Source organism: Acartia tonsa, chromosome 4 (genome assembly GCF_053477335.1).
Source record: "Acartia tonsa isolate MP-2025a chromosome 4, ASM5347733v1, whole genome shotgun sequence".
NCBI lineage: Eukaryota > Metazoa > Arthropoda > Copepoda > Calanoida > Acartiidae > Acartia > Acartia tonsa.
The window spans coordinates 43,492,171-43,518,380 of record NC_137263.1 but is presented as its reverse complement, the minus strand read 5'-3'; the positions used below and the strand labels follow the sequence as shown (position 1 = coordinate 43,518,380).

General features: G+C 33.2%; 4 protein-coding genes across 5 annotated transcripts; all 4 read left to right on the top strand.

Moving 5' to 3' along the window:
* The first annotated feature begins 487 nt into the window (after positions 1-487).
* LOC145317339 (E3 ubiquitin ligase Rnf121) lies at positions 488-8,601 on the top strand. Of its 2 annotated transcripts, XM_080158382.1 has the most exons (7): positions 488-2,855; positions 3,243-3,385; positions 3,822-3,946; positions 4,527-4,767; positions 5,231-5,451; positions 5,951-6,113; positions 6,963-8,601. In XM_080158382.1, the coding sequence occupies exons 1-6, from the start codon at positions 2,722-2,724 to the stop codon at positions 6,086-6,088; spliced, it is 1,002 nt and encodes a 333-aa protein (XP_080014508.1). In that variant the 5' UTR covers positions 488-2,721; the 3' UTR covers positions 6,089-6,113; positions 6,963-8,601. The 2 variants fall into 2 exon arrangements, with proteins under 2 accessions (XP_080014508.1, XP_080014507.1); XM_080158381.1 differs by lacking the exon at positions 6,963-8,601 and having other exon boundaries at positions 489-2,855; positions 5,951-6,338.
* A 1-nt stretch (position 8,602) lies between these two features.
* Positions 8,603-15,361, top strand: LOC145317335 (T-cell immunomodulatory protein). The gene is made up of 12 exons (XM_080158376.1): positions 8,603-8,730; positions 9,054-9,175; positions 9,503-9,582; positions 9,806-9,903; positions 10,400-10,566; positions 11,201-11,437; positions 11,639-11,857; positions 11,984-12,072; positions 12,434-12,554; positions 12,748-12,899; positions 13,356-13,463; positions 13,582-15,361. Exons 1-12 carry the CDS (start codon positions 8,630-8,632, stop codon positions 13,984-13,986), a joined length of 1,899 nt encoding a protein of 632 aa, XP_080014502.1. The 5' UTR covers positions 8,603-8,629; the 3' UTR covers positions 13,987-15,361.
* On the top strand, positions 15,267-19,671 carry LOC145317338 (uncharacterized). Its single transcript, XM_080158380.1, has 5 exons — positions 15,267-15,444; positions 16,387-16,459; positions 16,827-16,909; positions 17,815-17,946; positions 18,658-19,671. Exons 1-5 carry the CDS (start codon positions 15,267-15,269, stop codon positions 19,308-19,310), a joined length of 1,119 nt encoding a protein of 372 aa, XP_080014506.1. The 3' UTR covers positions 19,311-19,671.
* Positions 19,672-19,692: 21 nt separating this feature from the next.
* On the top strand, positions 19,693-26,206 carry LOC145317340 (high mobility group protein 20A-like). The gene is made up of 8 exons (XM_080158383.1): positions 19,693-19,889; positions 20,198-20,314; positions 21,333-21,388; positions 21,756-21,883; positions 22,089-22,214; positions 23,356-23,469; positions 24,434-24,536; positions 25,399-26,206. The coding sequence occupies exons 1-8, from the start codon at positions 19,693-19,695 to the stop codon at positions 25,545-25,547; spliced, it is 990 nt and encodes a 329-aa protein (XP_080014509.1). The 3' UTR covers positions 25,548-26,206.
* The last annotated feature ends 4 nt before the right edge of the window (positions 26,207-26,210 follow it).

Genomic DNA, 26,210 nt, shown 5'->3' with positions numbered 1-26,210 from the left:
TCCATTAACAATTCTTTAATTATAGATTATAATTTTGTAATAAAAAATGGTACCTACCTATTAAATATCTATACATTTTAAAAAAAATCTGTTTTAAATATGAATTTGTTAGGTAGGTATACAAATTTCTGGTGAATTTCTTTTCAAAGAAATATTAATAATCGTGCCATGTTAAAGAAATATTAAGCATTCATTAATCTATTTGCGTGTGAACCAATATTAAGTATTTTTATCTCAAAAATAGTTTTAAAGCTATTATTTTTGTTGATTTGATAACTATCCAAGGTATATGAGTGCCATAAAAACATCGGGATACGCTAAGCTACCGTTTTTGTTCTGACGGCATTTCAGCGAGTTTTTTAAAATATATTTTATTATTATTAAATCTTTTTGTCCTAAATTTCTGATAATAAAAAGTTGTATACAATAGTTTTACGCAATGTATTTAATAAACAAAGAAGATATTAATGATATATAGTCTTATTTAGAGGATTGGCGGCGGATATTTCAATGACATTACGGCGGTTTTACCGCCGTTTGTTCACAGTGAGTTCTCTATAGAATTCTAGAAAAACAAAAAAATGTCAAATCCTAGAGCCGTGGCTCTTTTCTTTTGTTCTATCCGCCCTCCCTACTCCCCTCCACTTGATATAGGTCAATAGAAGACAAATTTTGAGCAAAGACTGGTTTTTATAATTAAATTATTTATGCTAAATGACTGATTCTAGTAAAATAGACTGATTCTTTTCTACCATTCTGGTACAATATTTAAGATAATCATGGATGATGAAAGAGCTAATTTTTTAAAAAGGCTGAGGGGATTGTTTTAGAGATTTTATATTACAAGCATCTAGGATATTTGATTAAAGCTTGGAATATATATAATACTCTTCATACACCTAATACGGAAATTGATACAAACAGAACAAAGGGAGCAGTAGGTTGCGCAAAAAATCCGCAAAGGTGTGAGTTTTAAGGCTTAGAAATAGTAGTAGAACGTTAATATTCACTAAATACGTGTATTTTTTATTGAAAAGAACTATAGATAAAATTTATAAAAAACATTAACATAAATTTTTATCGTTCTACTAGGTATTGTTTTTAACTTAAAACTCACAACCTTTATGGATTTTAAGCGCAACCTATTCCTACCTTTCTTTTACAAAGAAATGCGGAGTCTAAATTTATGAGCACCATAAAAACTTTTGACTATTTTTGTAATTTTTTGTATTATTTTATTTTGTCCAGGTCTCTACACTAATCTCCTTCACCTTGTAAAACATATAACAAAATATGCCTTATTAAAGATATTTTTGTACTATTTGAACCAAATTTTACTTTATAAGGTGTACTTTCTTATTCTAAAATTGGTTTTAGTCAGGTAAATAGTTGACAAAATAGTATGCCTATAAACAAAAAATGTTTTTAAAAGTTGTGATAAGAAATGAAATTATGGCCTAAATTGACACTAATTGAATATAAATTTGTTAGGAAATGAAAATTATTTTTATCGTGTTCAAAAAAAACTTACTAGGTAGTTATAACTAAATTTTCAGTGTTGCTCATCTAAAAAGGAATTTTTTAGCGATGTTTTTGTAATATTTTTATCCTCCCCTTGATAATGTACCTGACTTTAAAAGTATACAGTATGATTTAAAAATAAGTTTGGAGACGTTAAAAATTCAATTAAAATCTCATTATGAATTTTCAATATTCTTTGTCCAACTTTTGATTTTTTGGTGATTTCCCTCAAAGTGCCCGTTGAGAACTAAAATTGCCTCTACCCCTGTTTTAATGAATCGAAAATAGGGGAGAGGAGGGTGTTTTTTTCCTGGGCCTAACACCTTCTGGAGAACTTAACCCCCCGTCCTATACTCTGGGTGATAACTTACATGTAACCAATATAACCAAACCTTACCTTACTTAAAGTGATAAAAAAAAACGAAAAACTACCCCCCTCCATTCCTTATTTTAAATTTGTTGTAAAAAATAAAGGGAGGTGAGTGTCAGTGCTCAGCAGGTACTTGGAGGGACCTTAAAATCTTAACTTTAGTACCATGTTTCAAATTTCTGACAATTGAATTTTCAAATCTATCTCAATTTTAATTTTTATAAGATTTAAATAAATCAAGTTTTTTTCATTCTGTATTTTAAACAATTTAACAATATTGTTAAAAAAAAGCTATAAAAATAATGTTGTATTTTTTAGATATTTTAATTCTATGATTATTATTATATTATGTCTTATGAATTGATTATGCATTATTATGAGCGCGCTAGCAATAGCGCAACTTTTATTATTATTCATTCTATAAACTCTATTTGAATGCTCTTTATGTTTGATTTGTTTTATAGTAGCCCAGCTGCTAGTTTTAATTGTTATCATATTAATTATAGTTCTTCCCTGACATTATTCATATCTTAAATCTGGTTAGAATTCTAAATTTTTAATGTCTTCCATTATTTACAGTTTCATGTGCTTATTTTATTTCTATCTGCCTTTTCAAATTGATTTTATTAATCCTTAATTGCAAAAGAAAATTTTATTTAAAAAAAACCATATGAACAAGAAAAAAGTCCAAATATATTGAATAATACTGTACCTTGAACGAGAAAAGAAAATTTCGAATAAAAAAAATTCGCATTGACAATTGACATTTTTATTGCAGAGAAGGTTGATCTCCTCCTGGCAAAGGCGAGTGGGAACCAGCCGGTGGTAAAATGGTGCAAGGGCACGGTGGTCATGCACATGGGGAGGGTGGTCACGCCCACCTACACAATGTGTCCATAGACTGGGACAGTATCAAGTGGGATGAACTCACCCCAGAAGAGAAGTGGAATTATGAACATATTAGGTTAGTTTTATGTTTTGAGTGAATATTCAAAAGTGTCTACTTCATGACTAAGTCTAAACACTGAGAAACTGTAACTACACACTTATACAAAAATTATGCTACATATAATATATGTTAGGATAGGTTGATAAATTGTCATGAGAGCCTCGAATCCACAATCCAAGAAAAACGATATTGGAATTTGGACTTTTTTCTCTTTAAATTTATGTCACAGACTCTTTGCACTCAATAAAAATATCTCTAAGACGTTTTTTGCTTAACAAAAATATTTTATAGACTCTTTGCACTTAATGAAGAAATATAGTGGCTCTTTGCAATTAAAGAAATGTTAAATAATACCGAAAATATTGCAAAATCATACAATAAATAGTAATTTATTCTGTTTAGGATGCACCAGAAGCACGCCGGTCACGCGGAGATGCATGCAGAAATGATATTCATACTTCTGATTGTCCTCCTACTCTCCCAGATTGTCCTTGTTCAGTGGAGAAAATACAGACCCTACTCTTACCATGTCTGTACGTTAGTTGGTAAGCTTAATTTCTATAAATTAATTTTGTTTTAGTGTAAAGGTAGTACGTCCGTTAGTTGTATTGAAAGTTAGTCTCACAACCATTAATCTATTATTAATTTGTATTTACTATTGATATAAGGTTAAAACTGTAGAGTGGGAAGAGGTTAAATAACCGTATGTCCCCACCCCGAGGACCCTGTGCCAACTTTCAATTGGGTCTTCTAAAATCAACCAATAGAGTCGGGAATATTAACACAAACAAGTCGCTACAAAAGAGCAGAACGCAATTTGCTAGCAGACGATAAATGTCCCAAACAGGGAGATTCTGGTAGTTGTCTTGTTAGATTATATTATTTATAGATTATTGGCGCATAACATTACCAAGCAAATTTTTAATTTCGAATCAATGGTAATTATTTTTTGTCAGTTACATGTTTTTTTTTGTGTTTTAGGAATGTGGATAATCCCCGTAGGGTTATGCATCCGAAACCACTGGTGGAGATTCCCCTGTATCTGGCTTTTCTTCTCATTTGTTACGGGATTTGTCACCAGAAGATCTCTGGAAAAACCTATTGAGGTAATTTGTTATTTTTGTTTCGTTTAATAAAGGTTAAATAGAGAGAAAATTTCTTAAATATTATGACAATTTACCTTTACAAAGGTATAATTAAAAAAATAAAGTTTTTACCTATAGAGTTATTAAAAGGAAATTGATAAAGTTGTTCTTGATTTCACCTTTTGTGATTACCTTATGGCTCTTAGATGATGATGATTTTTTTGCTTTTTTACCTAGTAAGTAGCGTTGCGGAGCCGTTTGAATTTGGTGCGGCTCCGGTTCCGTTTCTAGCTCCGGCTCCGACCTAAAATCAAGAAAAACTAATCATATTTTTTTGACAAGTATATTTTTGACTTTTGAAGGTTTTATAAGTTCAATTATTGATAAAAATGGACTTGGAAAACTTAAAAGGGGCATTTGCACACGACGCAACAGAGTTACAAAATTATGATTAATAAAAAATCTCTTATTTTACCCAACCCGTTTTTTAACGAAAAAACTGGCTCCGGCTCTGGCTCCAGCTCCAGCAAAATATGGCGGCTCCGGTTCCGACTCCACAACGCTGCTAGTAAGAAATAAATTTATGCTTTTTTTTATAAAGGGTACCACGCCAAGATTGGTCTATAAATGGTTCCTGCTAATCTACAAAATCAGCTACATTGTCGGCATCTTTGGCTACTTCACAATGCTCGCTACCTTCATGGGATTCAACTTTATCTTCAACGCGAAGCCGTCGACCTGGATGGACACGGGGCTGATGTGCATGTTCTACGCCCTGTACTACGGCGTCATGGCCAGAGATTTCGCGGAAATATGCACTGAAAAAATGGCAGCTAATATTGGTTAGTTTTAACATACACAAAAAAACAAGAATGATTATGTTGATATGTAGCGCAGCAATTACAGTAAAGTATTGATATCATAGTGGGTGAAGGGGAAGAAAGTAAAGATTGATTACCTACCTAGTTGTTTGTCAGAAAAGAGAAATCAAATATACTCAATAGCAGAGAAGGAGAGGACATTGGGCTATGAATTAAACTGGTACCCAACGTTTGATAAGCTCGTGAGTTTAAAAAACATAGAAACTTTTATTGATCTTTAAAAAATCAGCCTAATAGTGTTCAATCATTTCCACCAATACTATTAATATTCAGAATGGGTAATTATGTTTATTTTCGTTGGGGATATATATCAATTTATCCTCAATTGTCTTGTCCCTTTAGATTCTTCACTTAATAGGTATAAAGAAGGAAAAATGTATATGGGTAGTAAAGAGAAACACAATTTAAGTATTAAAATGTTAAGGTTACTACAAGGTTGAGGGCATCCCCGAGCGTCATCTGGAGAAGGACACCTGCGCCGTCTGTGGTAACAAGCTTCTAGTCAAGACTGGGGAGGAGGGAGTCATCGAGGACACCTTCCAGCTGACCTGCGGACATGAGTTTCACGAGTTCTGTGTACGCGGCTGGTGCATTGTCGGCAAGAAACAGACTTGCCCCTACTGCCACGAGAAAGTTGATTTGAAGGTGATTTTGATAATTCAAAATTGTTTGGTAGATTGTGTCAGTATTTCATTTTCATGAAATAGAAACTAAAGGGGTAGTTGCACGAAATGGATTTAAACTAGAAAATAGTGAACTGTATATTTTTTCTTGTCAATGGTTTAAACTACATTTATAGAGCACATAATTTGAAAGGATTTAAATGTTCTACCACGTAGTTATATAAAAAAACAGAATGACAACTAATTTAGTGATGTCTTTATTGTTTGTTATATTTATTGCAATACAAAATTATATATGTTTGATGGTGTACTTGTAACTTATGCTTGAAATCATTTTCTGAAATGCACTTTCCCTTTGTAATTTTATCCGTTAGTTTAATTTCTACTTGAAACTGTAATACTAATCATTAGTTTGTAGATTTTGTTACTTTTTCTTTAGTAAAAAATTATAGCTTATTTAATGAGGTTGAATTTATATCGATTTGGTTCTAAATTCTGACAATATTATATATTTTTTTTAGAGAATGTTTCCTAACCCCTGGGAGAAGCCCCACATGATGTACGGCCAGCTACTAGACTGGGTCCGCTGGTTGGTCTGTTGGCAACCTGTCATTCTCCTCCTTGTTCAGGGCATCAACTGGGCACTTGGACTCGAATAATAGATCCTGCAACAACATAATAAGAGTCAGATTTCCTCAATTTGATAGGACTTAAAAATGGTATAGCAAATTTTTAAATAGGCCATCTTAAGAGCCTTAAATCTGCAAATAAGCTTAAACTACTCTTTTATAATACCAAAAAGATTTTGTAGATTTTAATATTGAAATTCAGGACTTATTTATTTATTAAAATATAACTAAAAATATGTCTAATCTTAGCTTCATTACAAGATATAAAGTAAAATAATTAGCATTAAAATTTGATAGATGACGGATAAATAAGTTGGGTATTGTTTTAGACATATAACAGAGAGGCGGGGAAAAGGCTTATGGAAGATAACTCCTCAATATTTTTCTTCTCCAAACTGCTTCTTTGGTAGATAGAAATTATTGTCCTCTCCCTCCCTGTAAAATACAGACTGGAAATTATTGATTGTTGTTTCATTGTTTTGTTACATGTATTGTGCAATCTTTTAAAAACATTTGTTGGTAGAATTAACTATTACGGCAGTGGACTTTATAAAACCCCTTTATTTCTCTATTTGTATTTGTATTGTACATCCTTGGAAAATGCGCATTTTTTCCCCACTTTTCTATCTGTTTTCATAGATTTTAGGCAAATTTTTAGATGGAATATATGTTTAAAGGTGTTTATTTAAAAAAAAAACTTGTTTCGAGCTTATACAAGGAACTCCAACCCTAAGTAACTTTGCTTTGAACTTAACTTTTAAAGTGAACTTTAATGTATTTTTTAAGCAAGAAATTAAAGGGGGGATATGTGTATGAATGGCCCACTACCCAAAAAATATGTCCTACCAAATTATTAAATTGTTATTGTTTAGTTATGAAAATATTTATTGTTTATTATAATTAGGAACACCAGTCTTCCTGCATTAATGTTCCCAATATACAACAATATTTCACTCGAAGAAAAATTTTGCCTATAACTTATCCGCTAGTTAAAAATGTATTTTTAACATATTGATTGTGATTTTGCATGTAAGTGTGCCCAAGGCGACTTTACAATTAAATATGGAGATGTTGTTTTTGATTACCTAGTGTGAAGAGTTTAGACATTGGTTATTTTGATTTCTTGATCTCACCTAATACGTTTTGAAGCACTAATATGGGACTATTTGTGAATGAGAGGTGAAGATTTGGGGCACTTTTGATAAAACACTGCTACAAACTTTTAAAAAATTTCGTTCATGAATAGTCCTTCGTTTTTTTAATACAATGATTTATATGTTTATATAAATCTTAGCTTTTTTTTATGGAATTTGCTTAATTATCATTTTTTTTATCTTTTCTGTGTTTAACCTTTCAAATTAGGGCCATAGCCAATAAAAAAATTATTTCAAACTCCTTTAGAAATTAAAGTTTTAAAAATTCTTAAACTCAGTAAACTTAGTTAAACTTATTGTAATCACCTATTATGTAAACATTTTTTTGTTTAAATGTAACTTTATATCCATAAAACATAATATTATTATGTTTTCGTATTATCTAAAACACAAACATTAATTGTTTGAAATGTTTTTAATATTGATTTTTAGTATAATACTAATGACACAATATTAATGTTTTTATAATTTAAAATTAACTTAAATTGAGCTTAGCTACGTCACTTTGAACATTTCTTATCCTGGCAAATTTTAAATTATCAAAACATTGTTGTTTTTTATAAAGAAATATAAAATTCATTTTCTTTTAATATGGCTAAATGTAATCTTTAAAGCTATATTAAAATTAAAATGATATAAAACTAAATTTTGTACTTGTCGCTAGTTTAGTCCTAGTTTTTATAGCACATTTTTACATTTATAATTTGATCCATTTTTAAATCTACTGTATTTTAATTTCATTGTTCTGTCACATTTTTTTGTTTCTTATTTAGATCGTTCTTTAAAAATCACATTTAAAATTGTACTTAAAGTGCTAAAATATTGTTTAGAACATAACTTTTTGTCTCTTTCAGTTTATAATTTTTTTTAGCTGGTTTCCCTTAGAGTGCATAATCGAGCATAGAACACCCTCCACCCTCTTATTTTCAAAAATAGAAGGGGTTGAATAGTTTTTCAATTGTTTGATTATTACTGTGAGTAGCCCCGCAGGGATGGGGCAACGCTGGTATAGGCCCCGCTTTGATTAGGAGCTTGAATAATGATAATTGTAAAATTTTATTCGAAAATAAGGAGGGGTTTCAGTGCTCAATAGGTACTTTGAGAGAAAACATATTTTTTTGTTTAAACCTTTTATATGGAGAAAATATTCTGAAGCAGAACATGTCTTACAAAATTTAAGTCTTAGCTCAAGTTACTGTTTATGGTATCAAATCCATTGTTCCATTAAAACGTTTACTTGATTCTTTACTTACATTCTGTCTGCCACGTTTTGCTCATATTTAAAATGAAATAGACCCGTTCCTTTGCACATTTTTTTCTGTAACCCTTGGTTTTTAATTTTCTAGTTTTTTTAAATTTCAGTTTTCTGTGATAATTTGTTTAATAATTTCAGATACAAATAGAAAGTTATCTTACAATGTTACGGCTGCTGCTCATAGCGGTCATATGCCATAGTCATTTTAGTCATTGCTATGACCTTACAGATATTACGGACAAAGTTTTTGGCAGATCTAACAGGAATTTAGAAAGTTTATGTTTACATACCAAGTTGGTTTACTCTACAAATCACCTTAATTAAATATTCTCCCCATTTAATGTAATTGTTTGTGAGTGTTGTTAACATCTTTTTTTCTGTCGATAATTTTAATCTACAGAAATTTTGCTTAACACAATTGAGATGTACAATCTACACGTCCATTGTCTTATCACTAAAGATCTCTGCAGTTATATAACTATTTTGGGAACACCCAGTCTCTTTTTTGTTGATGATATAATATAACCCCCCCCCCCTCATTGTGTCTGTTTTCTGTAATATAATAACTTTCTAATATTGATTATAGTATGATACCTGCTGCCTTTGGTGACTTCAACAATGATAAGCTCACTGACATGATAGTTCTTAAATCAACCCCAAATGATGATATTTCAACTCTGCAGATTCTACTCGCCAAAGAACCCAAGGATTGCTTTAGTCAATATTCTTTAATTTAAAGAAGTAATCTTTTTTGGTTTGAAGCCAAATATCTTAGATATGGTTTTCTAAATAGTTGTATTTAGAAATTTTTAAATGTCTCTTTGTGCTTTTAGGTCATGTTTCTTTTTCACCCAACACCCAACTCCATGACATTAATTTATGTATATCTTATATTTAGATTGTCTACAAATATTAGGCTAAGGGGGTTAGTGGTTAGGGGGCTCGTTTTAAGCTTTTTGTTTAATTTACCCACATAATTTCTATGACTTCTTGCTGTCATGGCGGAATATTTGACTAGATTGATGAATATCCAGGTAGTTTCATCTGCTTCAGTTCTGGATCCTGTTTTCCATCCTGGCACCAGGGCTGAAAATCTGCAGTGTAGGTTTACAAAGGTATATAGTTTTAGTTATTTTATATTTGGAAAATTGTTTTAAATATGATGCTATACATATTTTTCAGATATATTTTTATTTGTAATTCTATTTTTAAGATGCTTTATTATAGAAATAAGGCACGGTTGGAAGCTTCAGAATAGGAGTTGAAATTACCCTCCCCCTTACCCCGCCTACCCACTCACCATAGCTATAAATTAATTTGAACTGTTAAACTTCTAAGGGAAGCTTGACAAGTGCAGTACCTGGAGATTTTGATGGAGATGGTGGGATGGATATTCTTGTTACAACTAAATACAGCGATGGAACACAGGACGCAAGGTTAGTACGTCTTATGAACAGTAGCGCAGCTTCCTACACATAGTTTTGAAAAGAAAATTTGGTAAAATGGAAATAAAAGTATGGTCTTCCAAATTAAGCGGGTAGGAAAAGCCCTATCCTTCCATTATCATGTACCTACCATTTATATGTTTTTATTCATATACTAGCGGCTATGCCCCTAGAGGCCTCTAGGGGCACTTAAGGAGGGGAGAGTCGATTTTTTTTGGGGGGGGGTAATTTTTTTGGGGGTGATTTCTCTTAGGAGGGTGTTGGTACCCTCCCCCAAAATAGTTATAAACCTTCCCTTGACCTATGAGAAGCTACCCTTTAAAGGAGAACCCGATCGGCTCAGCGGTTAGCAAGATCCTTCGGTACAAACACGCAGACAAACATCCTGTTACTTTAGTATAAGGATATAATTTACATGTAGTGGGTGACAAAAAGACATTTTTTTAGTAATATTTTTTTAAAACTCGCCATCAAATTCTGATTTTAGAATCTTATGGGGTAACCACACAGACAGCCTGCACCACATGGTGTGCCTGGATGATCAGGAAAGCTCCTGGACCAAGACCATCAAGTTGTCCAGCCAGCCCCTCGTGTTCGACTATGATGCCGACTACATATCTGACCTGCTTGTTGTGGAGGCTGATGGCAATAGGAATGCATGTTATAATCCATTATATATAGGCAGTATTCCGTTAAATAATAGTAGACTATAAACAATTTTGCTCAGTGTTTCGGAGCCGGAGCCGGGAGCAGCAACATTTTTGGTGGAGCCGGAGCCGTATTTTTTGTTAAAAACGGCTCCGGCTCCAGATTAGCTAAAAATGATTTTTTAAAGTAATATTATAATTTGGCAACGGTCTATTTCCATATAATAAACTGAAAAACTCTTGTTACTTAACAAATAGACACACATCCTTCTACTTTTATATAGCTTTAATCAAATAAAAGCAAAATATTTTATATTATTTATTTTATTTTATCAAATTCAATAATGAAAAAAATTGATATAGTAATTTTAAGGTAGGAGCCGGAGCTGGAGCCGGAGCCGTGTTTCAAGATATGGCTCCGCGGAACCGGAGCCGCATCAAAATTATACGGCTCCGACACCCTGATTTTGCTGAAAGAAATCTTAGGTTATAATATTTACGTTTTCATCAAATTATTTGAAAATCAAAAGATAAGTGTTCTAACTAGATTTTACTTTCATGTTTTTTTACGTAAATCTTTTTGAAAAAGTATTGTAATATTTTGAAACATCTACCTGTTAATAATGGATCTGTAAACAGGACTGTGTATAAATTCACATCGGACAGAACAGCGGATTACGAATTAATCCACCTGGATTCCGAGCAAACGGACCAGCTGAAGGCTGCCCACTCCAGCGCCCACCTGGATGTCAACCTGGATGGGCTGTCCGACCTTGTCCTGACCACGCAAAGCGGCCTCGAGGTTTTCAAGCGCCAGAGGCAAGCGCCACTATTTGAATACCACAATCACGTAGCTTGGCCTTCTAATGTTACGACAGGTGTCATTATTTAACACGCTTTTCAATTAACAAGTTGTTTAGAATCTAGGTAAAGGGGGTAAGTACCAGGAAAATAGTCTAAATCTTCCCCAAATTACTAAAGGATAAACTGCCCTTGTTTTACAGTTTATAACCGCTAAATTCTTAAATATTGATTTAATGTTAATGTCAATTAATTTTAGTTTATTTTTTATTCCCTAGGTGGCTGCACTGTCGACAAATGCGTCGGACAAATAGTATTCGCGGATTTTGATCTGACCGGAACACTGGACTTGATTGTCCCCATGTGCTTTGATCCACAGTGCAAGAGCTCGTACATGTTCTTCATGAACCTCACCGACCTCTGGACAGCTACATCTTGGACCTGGCGCCCCATGTCCCTGGATTTGCTCGGCGGTCAGCTTACGTTTTTTCCTCCAGGTGTTTATTCTTAACAGTCATTAAAAAATCTTAACGAAAATGTATACACTGCGAAAAGACCAAAGTTTCTTTAATTACGTTTGACTTATTTTGTCTATGGCTGTTATAAATATTTTAAACTGATAGATCCTGAGAATAACCTGCTCCAGCTGATGGCTCCCAGGGTTGGAGACGTTGACCTGGATGGATTCCCTGACCTTCTCATGCCACTACAGGAACATTTTTTTCTCATTAAATGCTGCTTTACATTATTTTAGAAAATAGACAAACCACTTACATTCTATCAGTAAGCCATTATCTTAAGTTTCCCTGCAAGGAATTTTTAAGCTTTTTTATTTGGTGGGAGGGGGTGGGGGGGAAATTAAAAATAAAAATTCATTTGGGTGATTGGAGAACACGAGAGGAGTAATCACCCCTTTACCCCCCCCCCCACACTCCCCTTCTCTTAGACGTCCCTGATTCTCTGCATTCATGACGGCGAATTAAAGTTTAAGCTAAGAATCGCAACCAACACCTCTGATAACATATAAGACACGAATGCGGGTAACATTATTGATGAGAATGTAACTGTTACAGAATAAGAGCAGTGGATCCTTGTTACCTGTGACCCACCTGTTGTTGAACACTCCGTGTGGATCCTACACAGGCTGTCAGCCATTCTGGCGGCAGTATCAGGCCAGGCCGCAGTTCATGCAAGGTAAATAAAAAATTCTTTTCTCGTTTTTTATCTTCACAATTAGGATTGTTTCTTGAATAGGTAAATTGTTTTCTAGGTAGAAAAGTTAGTTCTACGCAGACCTTCAAAATCCCAGGAAGGAAAGGTTAACTGTTAAAGGGAGGGACGTCTAACCCCTCCTATACCTTTTTTGCTCAAAAAAATAAAATTTCAGGTGCAACTGAGAGTTCGCTGTTTGGAATATTCTTTGACTTGTTTGAGGATGGCCGACCAGATATTCTGACCATTAATGGAACCACTGAAACTGGATTTAAAATGACTGCTTATACCAACACAAGTCAAGATAGTGATGCCTATTTTATCAAGGTATTTTATTATATTATTGTTGTTGTTGTGTTGACTTGCCAGGTATATTAATTAAGTGATAAGACAATGGACCATATATTGGTGTAAATCTTTATTGAGAATAAACAATATAAATATAACTTTTGGTTCAAATGTTTGAACATTACAATTTTTGATCTGACCAATCAAAATTCAGATTATAAGTACCCATAGATTTTGGCTCAATGCATAAGATAACGTGGTTATAAAACTTTGGGTACCAATGTAATAAAAAGCCCAATGTCCCCTCCCTCCCTCCCAGAGACAAGATGCAAACACACAGAGTACTTATGGGAGATTTCTTATTATTTTATAACTTTTAAGTTGTAGCTAGACTAGAACTTTATAGAGTTTATACCTCCTGTTCTGTTCATTAAAATGGGTGTCATTACTACCAAAGGTTTTTAATAATACTTATTTATTTGCACAATATTTTAGGTTATTGTTTTATCTGGCCGGTGCTATCATAATTGTAGTGGAAAATCTGCAAGCTATGTCCCGTATGGAACTAATATGGGTGGACAAACTATATCTTACAAGTCACAGGTAAGAACTATGTTCACTGTGGCAAACTATGTTCACTGTGGCAATAAGGGAATTTTTAGAAAATAAATAGCCCTTCTTTTATTTTTAACTTTAATATCACCATTTATTATGTTTCCAGAGGCCTGGCCCTGAATCTTTTGACTGGTTCTACTCCACCTCCACCCAGATGTCTCAGTCCGCCCACTTCTCCTTGCAGACGCCCTACACCATATTTGGCCTCGGTATGTCGCCCAACTTCATCGACTCGCTGTGGGTGACCGTGGACAACCACACCCACTCCTGGCCCCAGATCATCCCCAACAGCCAGATGTACGTGATCCCATACCCGAAGAACAACGCGGCCCTGTGGGAGGCCAAGATATCCATCTTCCCCAGCAAGAGTATTGTGATCACTGGGCTGGCCATGATTGGGACGTGTCTGGTCACCATGTTCATGATTGGGGTGCTCCACTGGAGGGAAAGACGCCAGGACTATCAGGCCAAGTTGCAGGATAGCAATAGGTTCCATTTTGATGCTATGTAATTTAATTTTTTAGTTAATTATATAAAATTTTGATTAGCCAAATTGGCTATAAAAAAAATGTTTTGGTATTGATTTTCTATTTTTTCAGCGGTAACTAATTTGAAGAATCTATATTTCTTTACAATTAAAAAAAAATAGTCTAAAACATTATAAAATTCATAAAAATGATTTATACAAAACTTAGTATTGTTGATATGTTATTTAAATTTACAAATGTATTTCATTTGCTAAGCTACTTTACAAGTGTTCAGTGTCAGTCAATCTTTCTGTTGGTCAGTAAGGAACAACGCATAAACTAATAAAAAGAATCGTTTACTTTTTTAAAGCCATATGACTTACCTACAGCATTTTTGTTTGAAAAAAGCATTGCTACTATTGGGCAAAATCGTTATGTGATACATCTATTTATTTATGTTATGGTGATTTTCGGGCATTTATTGGGAATTATAACAGTTTATTTATTTGATTTTTATATTATTAATATTTTGTATTTATAGTAGCGCAGCTGCTCTATAATTAGGAAGGCGTGTCTTGTCTGTACGTATGTCCATAGTCAAACGCACTTTATAATACAAAAGACATACCATTCTTTTTTATGCCCCTCTCTTTTGTGAGTTAGTTAAACCATCCTGAACCTTAGCCATATTACTTTATAATATAACTTTATTTTCATCAACATTGTCCATTTCTTGCTTTATAACATTTACAGTTCATACTTCTACAAAAATTGTGTTTTTGCCGCGCTACTTATGAATGTTATCATCCTTGTGTTTTTTTTTGATAACGTAGTTAAAAAATGTTGTTTGATTGCAGAACTGTGATATTCCAAGTATGATAATTATAAAATAATTTAGTCATTCATATCTAGTATTTATGTTTAGTATTGTATTGTACACATAACAATTAATTTTTGATGGTTACTTTTTAATATCAAAATAATTTACAATTGTATTTCTGTTTTTTTTTCACCATTTTTCTCTTTCTTAACCAAAAGCTTTTATAAAGGGTAGAGAGGGAGGGGACATTGGGCTGTTTATTACACAATACCCCAAAGTTTTATAATAAAGTTTTGTTATTCGTTGGCTTAACAACTTTTTAGAATTTTCTTGAATTATAATTGGATGGTTCATGAAGTTTAGTTTTCAAATGTTTAAACCACAAATTGTAGGTACCATACAGAAGGGGTAATTTTGTGTATCATCTTTGGGGATGTACATCAATTTATCGACCATTTTCTTATCCCTTTAGATCCATGATAAGGATGCTATGTATAAATAAAAATGGCATTACATTTTAGATTATATTTGAAATATTATAATTTTTCTTTCAATGTTCCACCTTTGATTAAGATTAATTTGTTATGCTGTACTTCAGATGTTATTATGGCGGCCGCGTGTAGATTTTTTGATGCCGGATATTGTAAATATGGAACTAGATGCAGAAATATCCATGTCACAGGTAACAACAAAAGTTATTTCTCGCATAGTTTTATAAACAGCTTTCCGCCTATATAAAATGTACAATTTAGGCCCGAGATGCCAAAGGCACGGCCTAACAAAACTGGTTTAAATCTTATGATTGTACATTTTTATAAAAGTAGAATGGTCAAGCAGGTGTGTTTCGGTCCTCCAGAGCCCCCTCCATAAGCCTCCCCTCCCCCACCTACTGATGACGAACCGGACACGAAAATGGACTATGAGCAGCCAATACAACAACAACATAAAAGTAGAAAACTGGATATAATACGATGCTAGACATAGTTTTTTTCGTATGGTATTAATCCACCGGTTATTAATCGGTTTCGAATGAATACGAGAAAAGACTTGATAGTTATATTTAGAATTTGTCCTACTTATTCAGACCTTCAACTATGACAATGGATTTATTATTATTTGGATTATACACCAGATTATCATGTATTCTAATAATGTAAAACTTGTAGCTAGCTGAAATAACGATACCCACCATCCACCCCCTTTACCCCCTCCTCTAAATAGACGATAATTTTTCTCCTGTCAAAATATCCATGTATATTCTTTATCCATTACTATAACTCTATTTGGTTCTTAAAAGTATAAAAACAATAAATACAATATCTCTATGCAATATAAAGTTGCACGTTATTTATCTGTATGTCGGTAAGTCTTACTGTATCCCAGTTTCGTGGAAATGATTAAGGCTATTATTCAATTTGTCATGTTTTACCAATTCCATAATCACATGTCCTTTTTTAATGTCAAGTATTAATATTACCATCCTTATTTGTATAGCTATTGAAAAATTGCGTTATTTTTATCTTAACTATTATGATACTATGAGATGTTAGCATTCCATTAACTGTTCCCTTTATTCATTTCTAACAAATAAATGGAAAAGATCTAATTTTCCCCCCTTTATTAGTAAAGAAAGATGAAAAGAGCGAAGACTCAACCAGCTCAACCAGGCCGAACTCACCAACATGGCTAGAAGCAAGGTACTATTCTTCATTTTTTAAGGCAAAGCTACTACTTATTTAATTGATATGTTCAAGTCAAAATCGTTTGTCATTTGATATATGGTTTTGAATCCTCTATACTAATGTAATATGATGTGTGTATGTATTTATGCAATTCTTCTAAGGACTGTTCAGACCGATCTTGCCACAAATTTTGAAAGGTTTTGCATTTATCCATTGATGGTTTTAGGCTATTTTGATATATGAAATAAAATTCTCCCCTCCACTGAAATATTTTCTTATTTTTGAAATAAAAAAAACAGAATAAATGTATGATTTCACACTAGGGGCGAAAAAACTTTATGTATTCACTTTTTTACCACCAGCTATATTTATTAATATTTAGAAAATGGAATGTTATGCCTGAATTGGATAATCTGTCAACTAAGTTCAGATTCAAGGTTCCGAGTCCTACCAGAAGTACAACAAGTAAGCATTCATGCATAGTTAGAATTACAATTAAATAAGACGTTTTTGATAACAGGAAAATAGCTGTAAAAAATAATTACCTACAAGGACTTGCCTAAAAATTGTTTTCCAAATATTAGTAAAATCATAAAAGGAACCCTGCAAGTAATACAACGATTTAACTGCTGAAAGACTGCCACATGTAGACACAGTACCCCAAATTTGAAGCCTTTAGCTTCAGTAACAAAAAAGTTCTAGGCATTTTAAATGACATTTTATCTACAATGAAAATTTGAAAGATTTCCATTGCTTATAAAAGAAATTACGTCGCCTAGACGCAAAATTATAACCTTATCTTTGTCAGAAATTTAGGTTGCCAGTAACTGATTACTTTTTTACAATAAAAACACTACTTTTCATAGTCAAAATCTCTGAAAAAAATTCCGTTTAATTTGCGTTTATAAGCGTAAAATCATAGCGGAAACAAATGAAACTAATCTAAGATCAGCTTGATTGGTCATTTTGCTGATTCAGCCTTCTGATTACAGTACTCTCGGTACGATGTAAGTTAAACTTAATTTTTAAAAATAATTTTGACTATAAAAATGGGTATTTTTATTTTAAAATAAATTAAATATAAAATACTGGCAACCTAAATTTATGACAAAAATAAGCTTATAATTTTGTTTCTAGGCTACGTAGTTTTTAACATGAGCAATGAAAATCTTTCAAAATTTTCATTGTACATTAAATGTAATTTTAAAATGCCTACAACTTTTTTGTTGTTTAAGCTAATGACTTCAATTTGGGGTATTGGATCTACAAGTGCTAGTCTTTCAGCAGTTAGATTGGTGTATTTCTTGCAGGTTTCCTTTAAGTTTACATACTAGATTTAAAAACAAAAGATTAAAACATTATTTTTTAAGAATGGAATGTTTGGGAGGATTCCGATTCGGGTAGCGAGTTCGAGCCCTGGATAGAAATGCAGTTGCAGCGCGCGGAAAGTGCTACTTTGGTCATCCTGCAGTGCTCTGTATGTACCTCACATATTCTCTCAGGTATAGTTTAGTAATTACACTGGTCATCCTGCAGTGCTCTGTATGTACCTCACATATTCTCTCAGGTATAGTTTAGTAACTACACTGGTCATCCTGCAGTGCTCTGTATGTACCTCACATATTCTCTCAGGTATAGTTTAGTAACTACACTGGTCATCCTGCAGTGCTCTGTATGTACCTCACATATTCTCTCAGGTATAGTTTAGTAACTACACTGGTCATCCTGCAGTGCTCTGTATGTACCTCACATATTCTCTCAGGTATAGTTTAGTAAATACACTGGTCATCCTGCAGTGCTCTGTATGCACCTCACATATTCTCTCAGGTATAGTTTAGTAACTACACTGGTCATCCTGCAGTGCTCTGTATGTACCTCACATATTCTCTCAGGTATAGTTTAGTAACTACACTGGTCATCCTGCAGTGCTCTGTATGTACCTCACATATTCTCTCAGGTATAGTTTAGTAACTACACTGGTCATCCTGCAGTGCTCTGTATGTACCTCACATATTCTCTCAGGTTTAGTTAGTAATAATTTGCACAGCGTTTTTTCATAACACCTTTTCTCACAAACATTATCAAAGTTAATAAAAATAGTTAGATTTCCAATTTTAAATATCTGTTTATAGGAAGCTATGTAAGATTTTTAGCTTTTTATAATGTTTCTCTAAATAGTTCCCATCCCTTTTTGTTCAATGTTCTTTATTAAGGAGAAGGATTGGGGGAGGTTGCTTGTGAAACCTGTGGCAATCTTGTTCAGAATACAGTATTCAATTTTACAACACAACAAGTTGACGACCATGGCCAACAGATAAATCTTCCAAACTCAGAAGTTGACGTCTCTGTCATAAATAGTAATGCCGAAGAAAATATCTCCGAAGGAAACAAAGATACTGCAAACAATAACATTGATGAAAATAAACAATGCAATGGAAGCGAAACTATTGAAATACATTCTGTAATAAACAATGGAGATACAGAAACTAGCAAAAAAGTTGATAGCAATCAAAATTTTGTGACAAATAAAAAAAATCGTAAGAAAAGAAGATCAAAGCAAAAGAAAAAAGTCATTGAGACTTTCAACAACAACGAGCAAGAAGCTTCTGAGCCAATTGAATGTGCTGAAGATAATAATGATGTACCTAAGAATGCCAAAGAAGTCAAACCATATAAAACTTGGCAGAAAAAGATGAAAGAAAGGAGAAAAAAATCCCAAAACAATATTGCTTCGTCAAAAACAAATAATTCAATAATAACAGTTATATTAGATAATATCATCCATTTCGATCAGATTATAAAAAGATCGTTTAAAGTTCTTTTTGCTTTGTTTCTAATTATCTTCTGGAGTTTAATTTTATTGTGACTGACCAAATCATTTTATGTTGCCTGCTAAAAAGTATTTTTTTAAACTAGTATTATTATGCAATCAAATACCTGATATTAAATGCCTTAATTAAGTGAGGGGAAGGGGTAATGTAATTTCTTTATCTTGGTTTAATTTTGTGATCAAAAAGTATTACAACAAAAAATGTACAAATCCCCCTAATTTGATTAATTGGGTTATCTTGACCAAGATTGTAAGAAATATGTCGCCCCCGCCCCCCACACTCTATCGTGCTTAAATCATGTGACCTGTGATAACTTACTTGTGCCTTATTTTTACATCAATCATAACTTTTATATTACTGTACTAAATTACTACATTGACTTATATTTTTTTCAGACAGGGGTGTTTAGACAATAAAATGAGTGCCAGAAAAAGTGGCGGCACTGAAACGCCCGGCTCATCTTCCGCCGTCAGCGGCGCCGTTGATAAGTCGGATGGGAAGAACCGCGGCTGGCCGAAGGGGAAACGCCGGTATCCGAAGGGCGATGGGGCGCCGAAGCAACCGCTAAGTGGATATGTACATTTCTTAAATGAACGAAGAGAGTCGGTACGCAGGTAATACAAGTTCACCTCTTGAACATAAAATTTGAATACCTGCATAATATATGTAGAATATGTCAAGATTAGTATTTCTTGGAAAGCATACTACTGGTTTACTTATATAATACTATAATACAAAATCTTTGATGTCTGTTTTAATGAAATATTACGGTACGCCAATTGAAATATGTCTGCTTCGCCCTTCAGGGAAGCTTTTACTCAACTTGTCCTACATTGTGGTTTTATGCTATTTTTGGATGGTATATGCCTATAAGATCACTCGTATTTTCACTAAAACACTTGTAATGCTTTCTTCATTTTAGTGAAAATCCTGAGATAACATTTTCTGAGTTGAGTAAGACCCTTGCTGCTGAGTGGAGCAGTCTTGGGGATGCTCACAAAAATAAATATCATGAAATGGCCAGAAAAGACAAGGACAGGTAGGATTATTTTATCATATGTTGCATAACCATTAACCATCCTTTAATTTTTTAAGGTTATAGTTAATGTAATGCTAGATCCAGGAACCTTGTAATTAGTGATGGGAATCCGGATCCGGAATCCGAATCCGGAATCCGGAATCCGCCCAATTTTCGGCCAATTTTGGAATCCGAATCCGGATCCGAAATCCGTTTTTTAAAGCGGATTCCGGATTCTAAATTGGTAGGCTAAATTTAATTTAAATAGGTTAGAAAATACCAAGCACATTTTTAGGACATACGTAGCACTTAAATTTTTAAATTTACTAATGTGATGTAAATGTTTTAGTTATGCTGGAAGTCAACACTTTAAACAAATCAAGGCTTCAACCAAGTAACATAGTGATAAATTAACGAAAAAAGCTATCCCTCTGTGACGGACGGCCCTTTAAAATACTGCTAGAATCCGGAATCCGAATCCGGAATCCGCCAAAAATAAGAATCCGGAATCCGCAAGAATCCGTCACTTTTTTTGACGGATTCCTTCAGAATCCGGAATCCGAATCCGGCCCAAAAATTCGACGGATTCCCATCCCTACTTGTAATAATACCAGTAAGCAGTAAGCAATCGTCACCAGCAATATTCAACCATGAAATGCACTTGACTCAAATATTTAAAGAGTATTACTGAAAACTTTTCATGCCTTTTTTTATTTTGAGGTCATTTTAGAGGGTAAGGAAGGGTGCTATGTATATTGAAATAAAACTTGTTACCTTTTTAGTTTCAGAAATTCATTTCTAGATAAGGGTTTGTAACGCGAAATAACAGTAATCTTTTTTTTTAAAGAATCAGTTTTTATGAAACTAATCTTGTTCGACTTAGGCTGGATAGGCCTACCTAGCTTTATTCTTCTGTTTTTTTTAATAATTTTATGTTGTCTAATGTAGGGAGAAAAGGACATATTAATGTATAACAGATTTCGACTGTAAAGAGCAGTTTTGTTGCTGAAATTAGTTTCGATTAATTTTTTTTATTTAGATATGACAAAGAATTTGCAGATTACCAAAATACTGATGCATATAAGAAATTTATAGGTAAGTTGATAATTTTGTCTATAAGCAAGAGTTAAATAAAACTTGTGGTACAATAACTAAACTGATGAGTGGACCACATAGATTTTAACATTAAAAATTGTGTTTCTAGCCCCTGCGGTAAGGCCTAACCGCTGCGGGGATCTTATTACAAGTTTAAGACACTTTCAGTTGGATGGAAATCGTTTATGATGATTATGATAAACAATATTACCCCTTCTGATGGCTAAAATTGTTGCTGGAAAAGTTTCGACTCTACTACTTTGTACAGCCCAATCACGATTTAATATAAAAAAAATCATGGTTGTTCATTTTGTCTCACTAATTATTAAAATGCTTTACTTATTTTTTTATATAATTTTTTTTGTAGAATCTCAAGCCTTAAACGAAGCTGAGTCATCAGCATCCAAAAAGAAAAAGAAAATTGCAAATGGCGGTAAGAATAACCAAAATGGCGGCGCTGACAGCAAGCCTGCCTCCTTACCTGACACATCGAAGGCATGCATTTTGGGCGCCAATTCAATCATTTTGATTTATTAGTCGTACAATTGCTGGAATATTGCACCTTAAAAACCCTGTATGTGTCAACTTTCAATACTTAAGATTTTGAAAATATATCCATAATAATTTATTACTAAGGGTCTTCAACCTTTTACTAGTCAAAATATTACAAAATGGCGCCAAAATGGGTGATGATGCTTAGGGTGGCACACCAGAGGAGAGTGATGGTGAGAGGGATGACTCTTTGCTTCCAATAGTTCTTGATACAACAGAGGATTCCACAATTAATATTCCAATATTCACCGACCAGTTCCTTCAACATAATAAGGTTAGATTTTTTTTAATAAAAATGTATGACAGCGCAAATGAATTTTATTAATATTGAATCAAGTTGTTTTGTGCTTAATTAATTTTTTTTTAAAATCTGCCTTACCTTTTTGTGTAACATTTTGTATTTGAAGGACACTGAAAAGCATTCTAGGAAAAAAACGCCATTTATCATCGTGCTTGCTATTATGAGGCCCCATAGAATAAGGAGGAATAGAAGTGAAAACCCTAAATATTTCTGGGAAATTTGAAGGAATCTTTGACTTGCGCAGTAAAGACAATAATGCTAAAGTACAAATCACAATGACTAGTTGGACAAAATTAGAAAAACTTAATTTGTATCAAAATCTAATATATACTGTTAAAAATTTTTTTGATCTTCATAATTTAAAATATGTATTGTAGTGTAACACGCATGACTTTAAATAATAATTCTCATTTATTAGAAGGTAATTATTTACCCGTAAACAATGTATCTGATTGAGACTATCTCCTCTGATACACACCTCTTATTGAAGTGAAGACAGCATTAGCTGCTTTGTTGTTTTAGACAATGATAAAAATTCACTTAACATTATATTGTTTTAATTTTGGTAAGTACCATTGACCACATATGTAATTTTTAAAGGACAGTTATATGGGTACAGCCCCTTCCTCCCCCCTCCCCCCCTACCACAAGTTAATGTATGGATGTAGTTGATATCAAGTATAAATCAGCTGTTTAAAAACATACATAAGAGCGCAACCTAGTTTTATAATATAAATACCAAGAATAATATTTTTTGTAAATTTTCTTACATAAATAAATTTTTTAAGGCTTAAAATGCACATCAAATTCATTTTTAATCCATTGTGAATAGGGAAGAGAAAGGTGGAAGCTTGGCTACAAGGCTTTTAGTAAATTATTGCAAAAGGAATTTATTTTGAATATTTTTTCTGAATAATTACTGAAATCATGTTATTTACTAACAGCCTTATAGCCGTTTTTGTCTTTCAAATGTTCCAATTTTATTTCAGGCTAGCCAGGCAGAATCTTCTACCTGGATTCTATTCTATACTTTATCTTCTTTGTGAGGCCCTGAGAAACTAGCTGCTGCCGCCACTGTATTTGACAAAATACTAATACATGACTTGTTTTTAAGGCCCGCGAGAACGAGTTGCGGCAGTTGAGAAAGCAGGCCACTGAATTTGAGGAACAGAATGCTGTGCTAGCCAAGCATATAGAATCTATGAAGACGGCCATCACAAAACTTGAGGTAGGGGCTCAATCAGGGTAGAGGGATAGGGACATTAGACTGTGAATTATAACTGAACCCGAAGTTTTATTATCACGATATCTCTTATTCATTGGCTCAAAAACTTTGGGTACTTCTTTTGATTTTTGATTGTCTGGTTCCAAACTGGTAGTGTCCAAACTTTACGACCTCTACTTTTATCATCATTGGGTATATTTATCAATTTATCATCCATTGTCTTATCCCTTTAAGATCCCTGCGAAAAAGACTGGATTTAACTCATTGGAATAAAGGTACTAAGAAAGAGAGGGAATGTCTGATTGAGCCAATAGGAGAATCGCATCGGAATTTACATTGGATCTCATTGGTTGAAATTATGTACACATTTTCCTACGAAGGCATGTTTTTTTTCATTTCATACATACATAAAAGTCAGCTGTTAACAGTATATTTTCTTAGTAGAAAGCTTTGCGGTATCAGAATTAATTGCCCAAAAATTTCGTTTACAATTTGAAAGCTTGAAACAAAGTTGGATTCTTAAAAAAAAAGTTAGGCTAGCAACTCGCTGGTGAGGCAAAATTATTTTTGTGAAAAATCCTCCAAAATCGAATAAAAAAATTTACAAAAATGAAATAAAATCTTAAGAGGGTTATTAACATATGATTTTGTTTAATTTTTTGTAGATTTTTAATGTGCTTTTGGATGATTTTTCACAAAAATAATTTTGCCTCACTATCGAATAGCGAGTCTATCATTTTTTAAGAATCCACATCAGCTTGAGTCGAAAGTAAACAATACTTTTGTCTGCTAGGAATGTTCTCTCTTAGATTTGACGAAAAAAGGGTTCAGAATATTCTTCTACTCTTCTATTTCTATTCTCATTGGGGACTTTGACCCTTAAAGTCAATTCGATTATTGACTTAAAATTGGTTCTTCGCCCGGAATTCTTTCTGTGTGCATCTTGAATATGATGTGTTGAATTCAGGTGGAGACACAGCAGCAGCGCCAGAATAATGCTAGCCTCCAGCAACATTTACACTCACTTAGGCATCTCCTTACTCAGGGATTCAAGGGAGTCCAGGTACCAGGTAATAATGCTAGTCTTCAACAACATTTACACTCACTTAAGGCATCTCCTTACTCAGGGATTCAAGGGAGTTCAGGTACCAGGTAATGATGCTAGCCTCCAGCAACATTTACACTCACTAAGGCATCTCCTTACTCAGGGATTCAAGGGAGTCCAGGTACCAGGTAATAATACTAGTCTCCAGCAACATTTACACTCACTAAGGCATCTCCTTACTCAGGGATTCAAGGGAGTCCAGGTACCAGGTAATAATGCTAGTCTCCAGCAACATTTACACTTACTCAGGCATCTCCTTACTCAGGGATTCAAAAGAGTGCAAATACCAGGTAATAATGTTAGCCTCCAGCAACATTTACACTCAACTCAGACATCTCCTTTGGTTGTTGTCATCCTTGTTTCTTATTTTTTTCAGTTTAACAATGTCATTTGACTTTATGTTAAATAAAATAGTATTTTACTGGCATGAATTTGGTCTTATCCCTACTGTACTCATCAACTCGGTTCATAATAATCTTCCATGTAAACTTGAATATTAATAAGCTTACCTCTATATTTCTTTCTTATTACTTAAAACTGGTTCCATGGAATAAAATCGGAGAGAGAGGGGTCAATTGGCTTTTTATTACACTAGTCCCCAAAAGTTATAATAACCTTTATTATTCGTTGTCTTAACAACTTATGAGAAGTTAGTGAATTTTTTTGGTTGATTCAATAAGTTGAGTGTTCAAACGTTTCAACCACTAATTTTAATCTATAGAATGGGTAATTTTGTGAATCATCATTGGGGATGGGGATATACATCAATTTATCGGCCATTGTCTTATCCCTTTAGATCCCTGAGATGAAATATTATGTTTATGCAGGGTTCAAGGACGTTACTGATGAGAATATCGACGAGGTAGTGAACATGCTGCTGGGCCTTGTTAAAGAGAATCCTCTGCAACACCAGCCACTTATACACACAGCCAGAACTATTGTAAACAGATTAGATTACTCAAAACTTTCTTTATGATCTAGTAGTGATGACATCAAATGTGAACATAATGTTATCCAAGGGGAATGTCTTAGCACATAAGTAGGCACATGATCTAAAGACCAATACAGTTTAGGCTCTAAGACAAAGTTTGTTCAATCAAAGAGTTTGTTGTTTGTAGGCTCTACGCATCCATGAAGCTAAAATATTGGACCTTTTATTCCCAAACTGTTTTCGAGATTTTACGTTACACACACAATCACATACAACATACTACTTTATAGTTTAGGATTTACACAAATATAATAATGCTGTGCCAATAGAAATGTGATTTTTTTACTGTTATTTTATACAATTCACCTTATGTACCTTTGTTTTATATTTAATACTTTCAACCTTAGAAAAAGAAGAAATGTATTTAAACATTTTTCAAAGGATGGAAAAACATTATTTTAATTTTAAATATGTAGTTAAATTAAACATACATATTTATATTATAAATCCCCTTTCTAGTTTTTTTTGCATTATTAGCTACCTATTATTACTAACTTCTATGTAATTTAGGTAAATTTTATTTTATTATGATATATTTCTTTAAAAATATACCTAGGCAATGAATTAAATTATTTATTGCAAATTAATTTTTACCTTCACTAGGTATATGTTTCTTGTAAAAGAAAAAAATCTAAAAAACAGAAATTC